The 13,817-nt window shown below is 41.2% G+C and overlaps 1 protein-coding gene across 3 annotated transcripts in view; it reads left to right on the forward strand.

The window, feature by feature from the left end:
* Nucleotides 1-13,817, forward strand: part of ULK2 (unc-51 like autophagy activating kinase 2) — an 85,359-nt gene that overhangs the window by 12,970 nt on the left and 58,572 nt on the right. For all 3 annotated transcript variants that reach the window (XM_086686143.1, XM_086686145.1, XM_086686144.1), the window contains exons 5-10: nucleotides 109-145; nucleotides 5,235-5,408; nucleotides 6,346-6,419; nucleotides 8,738-8,839; nucleotides 9,983-10,041; nucleotides 10,588-10,670. In XM_086686143.1, the coding sequence (XP_086542269.1) occupies nucleotides 109-145; nucleotides 5,235-5,408; nucleotides 6,346-6,419; nucleotides 8,738-8,839; nucleotides 9,983-10,041; nucleotides 10,588-10,670 (529 nt within the window). The remainder of the gene's footprint in view (nucleotides 1-108; nucleotides 146-5,234; nucleotides 5,409-6,345; nucleotides 6,420-8,737; nucleotides 8,840-9,982; nucleotides 10,042-10,587; nucleotides 10,671-13,817) is intronic.

Consider the following 13,817-nt stretch of genomic DNA (forward strand, 5'->3'; position numbering starts at 1 on the left):
AGATGTACATTGTACACAAAGTATTTTTAATTGAAATTAACTGGTTGCAGATTGAATTAATCTTGAATCGGTTCCCTTATTTTAATTATTTTTTCTTCTATGTATCAGTACTGCAATGGTGGAGACCTGGCAGATTATTTGCAAGGTAATTTTTGTCTGTCTGTCAGTGTTCAGTGAAGATAGTACTGTGTGTGGTCTGTTGGATCCTGAGAGTTGCTTCTGAAGTAATGCTGACTCTGTTCTCTGCACTTGTATAGAAACAGTCAATAAATGTTTGTGTACTTGTTTAAGTGTGGTCACTTTGCCAACCAGTTGTCATTTGTTGTGGTTTTATTCCTAAACTTTATTTGCTTCTAGGTACTTACTTTATGTGTGCCTCTTTCTGACAGTGTTTGAGAGACGAGTCCTCTCCCCGAGAGAGAAAAAAACAAATATGTAGGTTCCTTTCTTCAAAAGACTCTGCTGAGTTGCCATCAGTGGGCCTTTAGTTCCTTCTGTTTCTTTAAAAAAAAAAAAAAAAAAAAAAAAATGATGAAAACATGTATCTAAGAATGTGTTTGTTAATGAGAATCTTTCTTGTAAATTAAAAAGTTACAAAGGATTAAAGGTAACACTGAAATTATTTCGTGGCATAGAGGTGAGATTTTAGTACTAGATGGTGCTAGAAATTCTGCGTCCAGAATGTATGTACATAGGATAAAAGGTGTTCAGATCAATTGTGTCTCTCACAAGTAATTTCTAAATGGTGTTAGATGAGGCCGGCATCTACTTGTTCACTCCTTAAAATGCAAGGGAAATATGAAAACAAACAAACAAACAAAAAAAAAAAACAGTGAAAGGTTGATAATACCCCAACCTCTAGATAGATCCGGGCAGTTGATGGCGAAGTCACGACATCAGTAGATACACTTGCAAAGGGTATAGACAGTTTACAAGAGCATACTAAAAATGTTCCATTTCACCTATTAATCAAGGAGTGCGATTGCAAATTTAAGTCTTTAAAGTATAAAACATTGCTCACTTTCAAAAGCTGCGTGGAGATTACTAGAAACAACATTGGGAGTGTTGCCACAGGCCACGACCGGTTGGTTGGTGTGGGGTGAAGTGGCCCTGGGCCTGAGGCTCCGGAGCATCTCCTTCCTGGCCTGGACCGGGCGTGCTGGAGACAGCGACGACCCCGGGGGGCCGGGCGACACTGCGGATGTCACATGGGCTCTTCTGCCGGGCACAGCGGGCGAACGACAGCAAAGCTTCAACCTGACCCGGAAGATGGGGGCGGGAGAGGAGCTGAGACCCTCCTTGTCTCTGCGCCACGCACCCCCCTCTCCGCCCCGTTAGTCCCGCGTGTTGTGTTCCTGCCCCAAGAGGAGACTACCGGGGCTCCGAGGCTGCTGCTTCTCCGGCTTCCCTCGCACAGAAGTGCTACCCGGGGGTGGGGTGGGGATGGGGGTGGTCTCCGGGGGCGGGGAGGGGGGGGTCTACCCTGCCCTCCAGTGCTGTGGGCCCTTCCCATCAGCCTAGGGAGAGGGCTGTGCCTCTTCTAAAGCCAGCATGCCTTAGGGAAGGCCCCGGAGAGAGACTGGATTTGGAAGTTCCTTTTAGGGCTAGGTGATTGCTGGGAAGGGTCAGGGGGAGGAGGGAGGGAAGAAACTGGTATAAATGCCGCCCCCCCCCCATTAAAAAGATTATAGTTGAAGATCCAGTGTAAGCCCTTCTGTAGTCCTCTCCTGGCTTTCCCCCTTAAAGACAATGGTTATCTGGAATCTGGTAGTTTATTCCATGTGCAGTTTGTGTTTTTCCCAACCGAGATTCTTTTTTTCTTAATCCTCATTTGGTGTTTTTCTCATTTGGTTATATATGTATATGTCAAATGTCACTTACTAATAGGATACATGAGACAGGCACTTGGGTCACCACTGGTGGAAAGTTCAAGCTGGGAAACACCCTGCTTCTACATCCTTCTCAGTCAGTGACTCTCTAGTTCCTTGATGTTCTCAGTGATCCAGATAAACGCACCTTTCCCCGGGGTCAGATTGAGTGGCACCCTATCAGTTTAGTGCCCTCACTGGAGTATCAGTTTCCCTCACCGACAGAAGTCCTACTCGCTGACACAGGCACTGTTACTGGGGTAGGTCGCTTTGACAGCAGTTTTGTCCCTCATGTTGAACTCCATGTTTGATATTCCGGAGCAGTAGTGTTAGAACAGGAGGCCCCAGAGTGAGGGGTGTATGAGCCTGAATGTCGGAGTCAGACAGGCAAGCCGCTCTTCACATCCCTTAATTGCTGTGATTTTGGTCGAGTCACTTAGCCTCCTTCTGGTGCCTCTCTGCTGTAGTTCTTACGGGAGTCCCTTGTCATTTGAAAACACTTGTAAAGGCATATAAGAGAAATCTGGACCTCAAGGAATTTTCGAGAGTTAAACTGTCCAGTATGGTAGCCACCAATCACGTGGGACTATTGAGCTCTTAAAATGTAGACTAGCCTGAAGATGTGCTGTAAATGTGAATATATTGATTTTCGAACGCTTTGAGGAAGAAAATGACTGTATCTCATTAAGTATGTTGATTATAAGTTGAAATCATATTTTGGATGATTATTTTCACCTGTTTCTTTTTACTTTTTAAAATGTGGCTACTAGAAAATTTAAAAGTTATGTATGTGGCTCACATACTGTTTCTGTTGGAGAGCGCTGGTCTAGAAGATCTAATGCCATTACTTCACAACACGATGATGATCATTTAATCCTTCTATTTGCTTTGTTAAGGAAAATGCTATTAATGTTTTCAAAAGCTAGAACACGGATTCTACTGATTGCAAGTTTAAAACAAATTTTAAGTTAATTATCAAGTTGTACTTCTCCATGAATTCCAGCAGAATATTGAGTGTGGCAGGAGTGGCTGAGCCTGCTCCCTCCGGGCTGATTTGCTCAAATGCTTTTTGCATTTATTTTTTTGGAAGAGTGTCGATGTTGGCCATGCCTTTAAAATAGTAAGTTTTTGGGGCGCCTGGGTGGCGCAGTCGGTTAAGCGTCCGACTTCAGCCAGGTCACGATCTCGCAGTCCGTGAGTTCGAGCCCCGCGTCAGGCTCTGGGCTGATGGCTCAGAGCCTGGAGCCTGTTTCCGATTCTGTGTCTCCCTCTCTCTCTGCCCCTCCCCTGTTCATGCTCTGTCTCTCTCTGTCCCAAAAATAAATAAACGTTGAAAAAAAAATTAAAAAAAAAAAAATAAATAAAAAAAATAAAATAAAATAGTAAGTTTTTAACATGGGAAATACAGTTTATAGGATCGTGATGAGAAATATGCATTCCACGTTCGTAAAAATATGAATATTTACTACAGTGTGTGTTCAGAAACAGCTTATGTTAGATCATTAATCCCCTTCCCCCACCCACCAACACACAAGAACAGCGTTAGAATTTGGACTCTGAAGCAAATAAATTTTAAGTGTATTCAATTGTATGTCATGGGGCAAAAATACAAGTTCTAAGCATCTGCAATCATTTGAAGTAACAAAATGTTTCTAATCCCTAAAATGAAAATGTAAATGAATGAAACAGAAAACAAATACTGCCCATTTTAATCTTTGCAACGTAACTTAAGTAGGCATTTACAAAAATAAAGCTCCACGCTCCCATCATTGGTTTGATCCACCCACTGAGATCCGGAAGAATACCCTCCATATTTTTAGCAGTGTTTATCTCTAAGGGATGGCATATGGGAGATATCACTTTTTTTTTTTTATTTAAATTTTTTTTTTTTTTTTTCAACGTTTATTTATTTTTGGGACAGAGAGAGACAGAGCATGAACGGGGGAGGGGCAGAGAGAGAGGGAGACACAGAATCGGAAACAGGCTCCAGGCTCCGAGCCATCAGCCCAGAGCCCGACGCGGGGCTCGAACTCACGGACCGCGAGATCGTGACCTGGCTGAAGTCGGACGCTTAACCGACTGCGCCACCCAGGCGCCCCAATCACTTTTTATATGTTTTAGTGTATTTAGATTTCTTTCTTTTTTGACAGCATCAAAGAATAAAAATGGGGGATAGGTTAAGAACAGCCCTCACAGAAAAAAGTATTTGATAGTTTTTTAAACCAAGAGGATATATTTTATTTGAGGGTGTTAAGGGCTTAAAATGTCATTATAACATGTCATTGAAATGATTTTAAAACTATAATATTTCATTTCCAAATGTAATGTTATTTTTATCTTCTTAATTGCATATGGAAAGGTCATGTGGAACATATTCTAGAGTTGTAAGGGCAGAAGTATGTTCACAGAGGATTTAGTGGACAGGGTCATGGATGTTAAATCCTAATGTAGCTTCCAGGAATCACGCTTGGGACTTTTAGAGATCCACAGGAATAAAAAGTCTGTATTTGTGTACTGACTATGTTTGAGTACTTACTCTGTGCCAGGCTTTTTGTAAAGTCTTCATTATTAAAGGTGCTGTCTTGTTTGATGGTCACAACAGCCCCAGGTGGTTAGTCTGATTTTGGCTTTTTATAGATGAGGAAGTAGGCACAGAAGGTTCGTCTTCCAGGGTCACACAGGAAGTAGGAGGAGGAGCTGGGATTTGAGCAAAGGCAGCCTGACTCCAGACCCAGCTGTTTACCATTCCATGCTCCAGCATACACACAGACACACTTCAGGATTTACTGAATGATTGAGCACCCTCCAATAGTGTTCATTCTGTCTCTTTACAGTAGTGAAAGATACTGTGGTAGGTCAGGAGTGTTGCAGGGCAGGGGTGATGAGGGGAGGGAGATGTGGGAACACGGATCCCTGCCTGACACCTGCAAGTGGTGGTGAGGTCCAGGTCTCTATGCAAGGATTTCACCTGTCTTTAATTTGTGTTCTTGTTAATTGTTGGAAATACATATGGACCTTTATCCCAGATATTTGGCTAGTAAGAAGGGGAACTTGACTTTTTGTCTTCTTAAGGGGAAGTACCTGTTGTGTGTGCAGTAATGTGGACACCTTCACAGTAAAAATGGGAAAGGAAAAACACTAGTGAAATGAAATGCAAATGTAAATCAGTTCTCTTTACTACAGATCGTGTAAAATGTTTGAGGTGTCTGATATCTTTTCATAGACTTAAATTATTAGAGTAAAAGAAAGAAAAAAAAACCTGGTTCCTTATTCCCTCTACATTCTTAACTCGATTCTGTTGATAGAAGATGCAGATGGTATCTGAGTTTGTGTGCTTAAATATTTATGCAATTCCTTTTCTACCAGCTAAGGGAACTCTCAGCGAAGATACTATTAGAGTGTTTCTGCATCAGATTGCAGCTGCCATGCGAATTCTGCACAGCAAAGGAATAATCCACAGGGATCTCAAACCACAGAACATCTTGCTGTCATACGCCAATCGCAGAAAGTCCAACGTCAGTGGTATTCGCATCAAAATAGGTAAATGGCCACATAGCGTTTTATGCAAAAGGACGCTTTTGAGACTTCGTAGTTTTGGATGATTTCAGTTCAGCTTTGTAGAATGACGGGTTTTGTTGATGCACTTTGGGCATTTTTATTGAGTTCAGTGAGGTGCATTTGGATATGGGAAACTTTACATTACTGGTAGCATATGCTGAATCTTAGGACCCAGGGGCCCATGGATTCCCAGCAGCAAACCCTATCCTGCTTCTCATCAGAGGGAAGCTGATGTGTTACAGTCCTGGCAGCAATGGAATGACACTGGTTCTTTACAACTCATGGGATTTTAACGCAAGGGGTCGAAGAGACCATTTAACTCAGCCTTTCCTTTTTGGCTCTTGTATGTCACAATTATTTCAAGCAGTTTCTAATAATAGGCCTTTTTTCTTTTTTTTTTCTTTTTTTTGTAATAGTAGGTATTTTTCAAGCTTTTCTTTTTGTACAAAAAAGTACAAATATATATATATGTGTGTGTGTGTGTGTGTGTGTATATATATATATAATTTTTTTTTTACCAGTATTTAAAGAAATTTCTGATTTCACATGTGTTACATATGGATCTGGAAAAGGCAAAAAAAAAAAAAAAAACCCAGTTCAAATTCTATACCTGGTGTCATATTTAGTGAGAGCTGCCTTAATGAATCATCTGTTACAATTAGCACTTTGTTTTGCAAAGCTTGGTGTTCCCTCCTTGTTTCAGGACTGGCAGGGCAGTGACTTGTTCGGCTGGTGGCCAACACTGTTTTCTGGCCTGTGGAAATTGAGGTAGCAACTTTTCTCTTTGGCACACAGGCTTGTTCAATAAGCCGCAAATCTCTCACAATTCCTTGTGCCCTCTTGTATCTTGAAGATACGATTTGTGTCAAGCATGAGTAAAAGTATCGTTTGTTTTTCTCCTTTTTATTTTGTGATACAGCGGATTTTGGGTTTGCTCGTTACCTGCATAGTAACATGATGGCCGCAACCCTGTGTGGGTCCCCAATGTACATGGTGAGTGAGGGTTTTTTTTGTCCTGACATGTGTAGATGATGGCGCCTTAGCCCTGGGATTTAAGTATAATGGTAGTTTCCAAGTAAGATGGGATTTTATGTATGGTCTATCTTGTCGTTTGTAATTGCTAATAATTACTAACATTGATTATGTTACTGATAATGCTATAAGTCATCTTTTGCTTTAGCACAGTGGACCGGGGGTGCCCGGGTGGGCCAGTCAGTTAAGCATCCGACTTGGGCTTGGGTCATTGTCTTGTAGTTTGAGCCCCGCGTCGGGTTCTGTGCTGACAGCTCAGAGCCTGGAGCCTGCTTTGGATTCTGTGTCTCCCTCTCTGCCCCTCCCCTGTTCATGCTCACACTCTCTTGCTCGCTCGCTCGCTCGCTCTCTCTCAAAAATAAACATTAAAAAAAATTATTAACATAGTGGACCATAAAAGTCACTTTTACCCACTAGTTTAAATTAAAAAAGAAATTCGTTATTATGGTAGGAATTTCCTATTAGATTACACTGAAAATAAAAATTGATTAAGCATGGTCATGTTACACTTGATGTGTAATATTTGGGAAAACTTGAAAAAAAAACCACAACCTTTTGGGGGCATTTCTTCATTTATAGGATGAACATGCTCATCTTTTGCATGTTATTTCTCTTGACAAGATCCCTGTGTCAGAAGGTTTTTCAGGGCGCTGGGTGGCTCAGTCAGTTAAGCATCTGATTCTTGATTTCAGCTCAGGTCATGATCTCACGGTTCATGGGTTTGAGCCCCAGTGCAGAGTCTGCTTGGGATTCTCTCTCTTCCTCTCTGTGTCCCTCCCCTCTCCTCTAAATAAATAAATAAATAAATAAATAAATAAATAAATAAATGGTATTTCAATTAGTGTTACACTTAAAGCTGAAAATTCTTAGTTCTCCCCTTTATCCTTTCATGTGGATGTTGTCAGGTCTGATAGGGGAAGGCTATGAAACTTCGGAACTAATGTGAAGCATCAAGCCTGGAAATAGCTTAATTCTGGGCCTTCAGAATTTTGCAAAGTACATCAGTGTGCCTATCTTAATTCAAAATTTAAAATGGGTTTGTGTTCAATGAGGATTTCCTCTAATCTAAATCAACTCTGAGATTAAGGAACTAGTAATCAAAGTTAAAAAAAATCTTTTTTAAATTAGATTGACTTTCTTGATCATAATTTTACTGCTTATCCAATAAACTTTATCATTTAATGTCACTTAAAAGTGAGTTTGTAGGGGCGCCTGGGTGGCGCAGTCGGTTAAGCGTCCGACTTCAGCCAGGTCACGATCTCGCGGTCCGTGAGTTCGAGCCCCACGTCAGGCTCTGGGCTGATGGCTTGGAGCCTGGAGCCTGTTTCCGATTCTGTGTCTCCCTCTCTCTCTGCCCCTTGCCCGTTCATGCTCTGTCTCTCTCTGTCCCAAAAATAAATAAACGTTGAAAAAAAAAATTTAAAAAAAAAAAAAAAAGTGAGTTTGTACTTCTTGAGTATGAAATGCGTTCAGGCTTGAACCATCGCCTTGAGGATGGAGACAGTGCTTGGGCCAGTTCTTGAAGGGAGTCGACTCAGTGAGAAGCATACTAGGCACGACAAATAAAAATGGTACACGTGGAAAAGAAAGTTTCACTGCTTTAGGTATATTTGACATTTCTATTTAACATTTGTCCAGATTGATGGTATTTTTAAAAAGCAACATCTAGTGAGAGGTGGGAACAGAGCTGTGCAAAGCAAAAGAGAAAACGTCTTTGCTTTTTAGACAGTCCTTTACCGTGTTTTCATGATAGTTTGTATATTGTTTTAAAAGCTTTCAAATGACAGGAAAAAACTTGTGTCCCTATTGTCCACATTTAACAAAGTTAACATTTGGCCATGTTTGTCTTGATCTTTTTTTTTTTTTTTCCTAGAAAGGAGGAAAATCGTTCAGAAACAGTCCAAGTCCTTTATATCTTTCCCTCTTTCCGTTTTCCACTCTCCTACCCTGGAAGTAGCCTCTGTCTTATAGTTGGTGTGTGTTTTTCTCTATTATAAACTCAATGCTCTTACTGTATTGCTGTCCATGGTGATATATAGAAGTGTTCGTTTCTATAAATTGCTTCTTTTCATGCCACATTGTTTTTGCGATTTACCAGGAAATCCCAACGTATGAATGTGGTTTAAGTTCACTGCAGGATCGTCTGATCGGGGAAATGTCACAATGTGATCCTATTTCAGTAGTTCTGTTAGGAGCATGACCTTTACCAGTTAGTTAATTTATGCATATTAATTATATAAATAACATAATGCATGTGTGTGGAATGTTTCTATCCCCAGGCTCCTGAGGTTATTATGTCTCAACATTATGATGCTAAGGCAGACCTGTGGAGCATAGGAACGGTGATATATCAATGCCTAGTTGGAAAGCCACCTTTTCAGGTAGCCTGACTTTTTACTTAGGTGCTTAATTTTGGGATCTTCTCATTTTGCAGTTGCCTCTGACTTCTAAAACGGGGGATACTTTGAAAGCAGTGTTTTGGGTTCCCTTGTGACTTAGTTTGATTTTCTTACAGGCAGAAACTGCTACAGTGAGCTAGAATGTCTTTTGCTTTTCCTTTTTTTTTTTTTTTTTTTTAACCTGCCTTCCCTTTGTACCTGGCCTGAGCATAAAGCCTGTTGTATGTTTACAAGCTGATGAAAACTAGCCAGGGTCCAGACTAACAGCCTGGTGGGAAATGGGAGTGAACAGTGATGTCGGCGCTCCCTGCTTGGCTTGGTTTGGGGGTCCTGCCCTCGCAGGTGAGGGCTGGGCCTGGTCTGGGAAAGTAACTGGAAACTGTCTTCAGCTCTCTATTGCCACCACTGCTGGGTGAGAGAGAGTTAGTTGTTCAGTCTTTATGGAAATTATTTTGGGTTTTTCTTCCCACCCCACCCCCATATGCTGTCAAAAAGAGGCCCTCTAGAACTCATCATGATGACCCCTCCTGAGTTCATAATTGCCCAGTTTCCAAGAGGTTTTTTGAATCTGAAAACTGCAGCAAAGTAAAATTATCTGTCCAAAATGGTGTTAAATAGTGACACAGCCAGTTTCGACACTTAACTTTCTCAGTCTGGTTTGTCACGTACGGGCAGCTTCACTAAGCCAGCAGCTCTTGTTCTGAGGGTCCTTCCTGTTGCTGTGGAGGGACTAAAAGTTAGAGGTAGGTATACTTTGTTCTCTCCCTTGAACCCCTGACAGTCCTAAGGTAAAATATACCTTGATTTTTACACAACAAAACTGTACCTGTTTGGTAATGTAACCTCCAGAATAGTGATTCTTAACTTTTTCTAAGTTTCAGGCTCCTCTAGGGGGCTGAACTCAGAAAAGAGACATTATGCCTGGATATGCAGAATTTGCACCCAGTTTTAGAGGTTTTTAGGTTCCTAGTGCCCATCTGTGGTTCCTTTAGCAATCCATGACTTTCAGGTTCAGAGTCTATGTTCTTTGGCAAGAATATGAGTATGGATCACATGATTTGAAATTTTTGCCCCCATTATTTTAGGAAATAAAATCTTTTTTTTTTTTTTTTTTTTTTTTAACAGGCCAATAGTCCTCAAGACTTAAGGATGTTTTATGAAAAAAATAGGAGCTTAATGCCTAGGTATGTGTTTTGGTTACACTGGGTTTTATTGTCTGTGAATACAACGTTAAGTGAACTCTGTGCTTTATGTGTTTCTGTGCGCGTGAGTGCTTTATCTTTTTCTTATTGGATTGTGAGAGGCTGGATTATTTCTCACTTGCATTTGTTTAAGCCATGCCCTCTTCCAGACAGAATTGGAGGTGGCTCCTTTTCTAACAGACAACTCTAGCAGATATTAGTGCCAAGCTAAAGTGGTGTTAAACTCCAGGCTGCCCTTGTGAAGTGCTTTATCGCTGCCGACATTCAAACAAATAATATTGAGAAGCACAGTGCAGGGACATTCCCAGACGGATGCTTTTTCTTAAAGACAGTTGCTTAGTGCTTTGGTTTTTGTTTCTGTTTTTCTCCTGTAAGAAATGTGGTTTTACTGCAATCATCTTCATATGAAATGTAGTATTTGTGAAAGTGCATTTGCCTTTTCCTTTATCATAATGAAGGCCAAGGTCATATAGCAAGTATGTATAAACTCATCACTTAGATCCTTTTTTTTTTTTTCCTTTTTCCCAGTATTCCCAGAGAAACATCACCTTATTTGGCTAATCTCCTCTTGGGCTTGCTTCAGAGAAACCAAAAAGACAGAATGGACTTTGGTAAGTAATATTTTCAAATTTTGTATTTCTGTGTATCCTAAAAAGATTTTGAGAAGATGCTATGGAATTTTCAGGAGAAAATTAAAGTCAATTTCTTTCTTTCTCTTTGTCTTTTTTCTTTCACTTATTTTATAAATATTTATTGAGCGCTTGCTATGTTCTAGGTACAGGAAATAGAGTAATAAAGAAAATCCCTGTACTCATGTAGCATATATTCTCTTGGGGGGGAGGCAGACAGATGATAAACTATAATTATAAACCATATAGAAGGTGATAAGTGCTGTGGAGAAAAAGAAGGAAGAGAAATGTGGTGGGGAAGGGATGGAGATTTTAAATAAGGCAGCCAAGGAAGCCCTTTCTGAGAAAGTGGCCTTTGAATAGAGACTTGATTGATGGATGGCAGGACAGTGAGCTAGCGGGCAGTGGGCGGTGTGCATATCTGTGGGAAGAGCTTTGCAGGCGGAGTGAACAGCCAGTACAAATGCCCGAAGCTGGGAGCGTGGCTTGTAAACTGGAAGAACAGTCAGAGGGCCAGTTAAAGACTGGGGCTTTCGCTCAGTGTGCTGGGGAGGGTTTGAGCAGAGGAGTAATGGGATCTGACCGATGTTTTCAAGTGGCTCGTTCTGGTTGCTTGTTTTGAACTCTGGTGAAGGGTGTGGAGGTAGCCCGAGGACCGACGAGGGAGGCCAGTCGGGAGACGGCAGTTGCTCACTTAGGCTGGGATAATAACAGCAGAAGTGGTGAGGAGTCCGTTGACTACTGGATCTTTTTGCAGGTAGAAGCAGCAGTGTTTACAGATGAATTGTGTGTGCGGTGTGAGAGAGAGACAGGACTCAAAGAGGACTCCAGGGTTTCTGGCCTGAGCACGTGAAGGAATGGAGTTGTTGGTTACAGACACAGGAAAGGCTGGAGCAGGATACGGGGCAAATCAGGACTTGGGGTTGACCGTGTTAAAGTGAAGATACGCATTTGTGTAACTGTAGATGTCAGAAGGCACTTGGCGTTCAGAGGACAGGTCTAGGCTGAGGGTATACTTGGGAGAAGGTCTGGGAGGAAGGAGAAGAGAAACACTCCATAATCCTGGTCGAAAAGTCGCTGGCCTCAAAGATGGAGTTTAGGGAGACAGGGAGGGGCAGCTCCGTGTTAGTGACCCTTGTGAACATGTGCTCTGTGGCCGCTTGGTTCTCACCGTGGCCTTAGGAGAGCAGCTGTGGGTGCTCCGTGGAGGCTGTGGTTTTAGATTTTTAGACTTTAAAAAAAAAAAATTTTTTTAATGTCTATTTTTGACGGGGGGGGTGGGGGAGGGGCAGAAAGAGAGGGAGACGCAGAATCCAAAGCAGGCCCCAGGCTCTGAGCTGTCAGCACAGAACCTGACCTGGGGCTTGAACTCACAGACCGCGAGATCATGACCTGAGCTGAAGTCGGACGCTCAACCGACTGAACCCCTAGATTTTTAGACTCTTAAGGCAAAGCTTCTATCATTGATTTTGAGCCTTTCTTCTTTTATAATCTAATCACTGAAGCTGAAACTTTAAGTATTTTAAGTTAACACAGTCTATTTTCAAATAATATTTTACCACCTCTTGTGTGATGAAAGAACTTGGAAACCTTAATACTGTAGGCATTATCCAGTTCTTGAAGGTTTTGAAAGGAAATTTTTCCCTGAAATTGTTTGGGTCTCAGCTTCTCTTTGCGGCACAGTTTGTTAACTTGTTCTTATCAATGTAAACATGTAAAAGATTGTCTTTTCAATCTTGTTCTTAGCAGTCATGTGTAAAAACAGCATGACTCAAATTTAAATGTCAGACCAGAAAAGCCATAAAACATGTTCAGTGAAAATGCTTATTAAATTAACCTTGACCTTGATGTTTTTAGGGAAAAAAAAGTGTTTGATTTTTCCTATAGTAATTAGTCGTAATAGTAATAGCGATTTGCAAAAACTTATGCCAGAATTTTGGTCTGTTAATGTGTATTGTGGAAGTCTACAAAGGCTTCTGGATAAGACAGACCAGGGTTTGAAATCTAGTCTCTAAACTTACTAGCTCTTTGACAGTAGAGAAGATACATGGCCTTTATGTGCTTTAAGTTCCTTATCCATACAAGGAAGGCCTTGCATTAAGTTTGTGTGGGTTCAATGACCTGGTATGTGAAACATTGTCCTAGCATATGTTCTTAGTAGACAGTGGCTCTAATAGTTTCCATATAGGGGAAGAGAAGAAATAGCTTGAATATGTATTAAAGTTTTGTAAAGTTGGAGTTACATATCAGCAATCTACTTGATAGATATTTTTATCTTTCAGATGGAGAAATGAAATTGAGAGTTGCCCTATAACCATGAGAAATGTGGGTCAATAGTGAAACAATATGTTCATGGATAATAGTTTTAAAATTATAGATTATAGGGGTGCCTGGTGGCTCATTCAGTTAAGCGTCCAACTCATGATTTCAGCCCAGGTCATGATCTCACAGTGAGATCAAGCCCCGTGTCAGGCTCTGTGCTGACAGCTGACAGCTTGGAGCCTGCTTGGGATTCTCTCTCTCCTCTCTCTGCTCCTCCCCTGCTTGTGCTCTCTCAGTCTCTCAAAATAAATAAATCAACTTAAAAAAAAACGATAGATTATATTAAATATTTATATACTTTCCATACCATGGCAATTGATTTGGAATGCGGTTTCGGAGTGTTTGCGTTGTTTTTTTTTTTAATCTTTTCTATTTCATCCCTATTATGTCCATTGTAAAAATCAGCATAAAAAATCTTATGTGTCAAACTATAATTTATATATATGTATATTAATGATTGTTCTAAAAGTGATCTCAGGTAGGGGCATCTGGGTGGCTCAGTTGGGTATGCGCCTGACTTTGGCTCAGGTCATGATCTCGCATTTCGTGGGTTCCAGCCCCGCGTCAGGCTCTGTGCTGACAGCTCGGAGCCTGGAGCCTGCTTCCGATTCTGGGTCTCCCTCTCTTTCTGCCCCTGCGCCACTCACACTCTGTCTCTCTCAAAAATAAATAAACATTTTTTAAAAATCTTAAAAATGAACTCCAAAAACTCACGTTTTCCTTCAAAAGCTTCCACAATTCCTTGGCAAGTCTCGTAACTGATAATTTACTCTGAGTGGCTTTTGGCGATGCTTTGCAGCGGGACTC

Source organism: Puma concolor, chromosome E1 (assembly GCF_028749965.1).
Source record: "Puma concolor isolate L17-30 chromosome E1, mPumCon1.1.hap2, whole genome shotgun sequence".
NCBI lineage: Eukaryota > Metazoa > Chordata > Mammalia > Carnivora > Felidae > Puma > Puma concolor.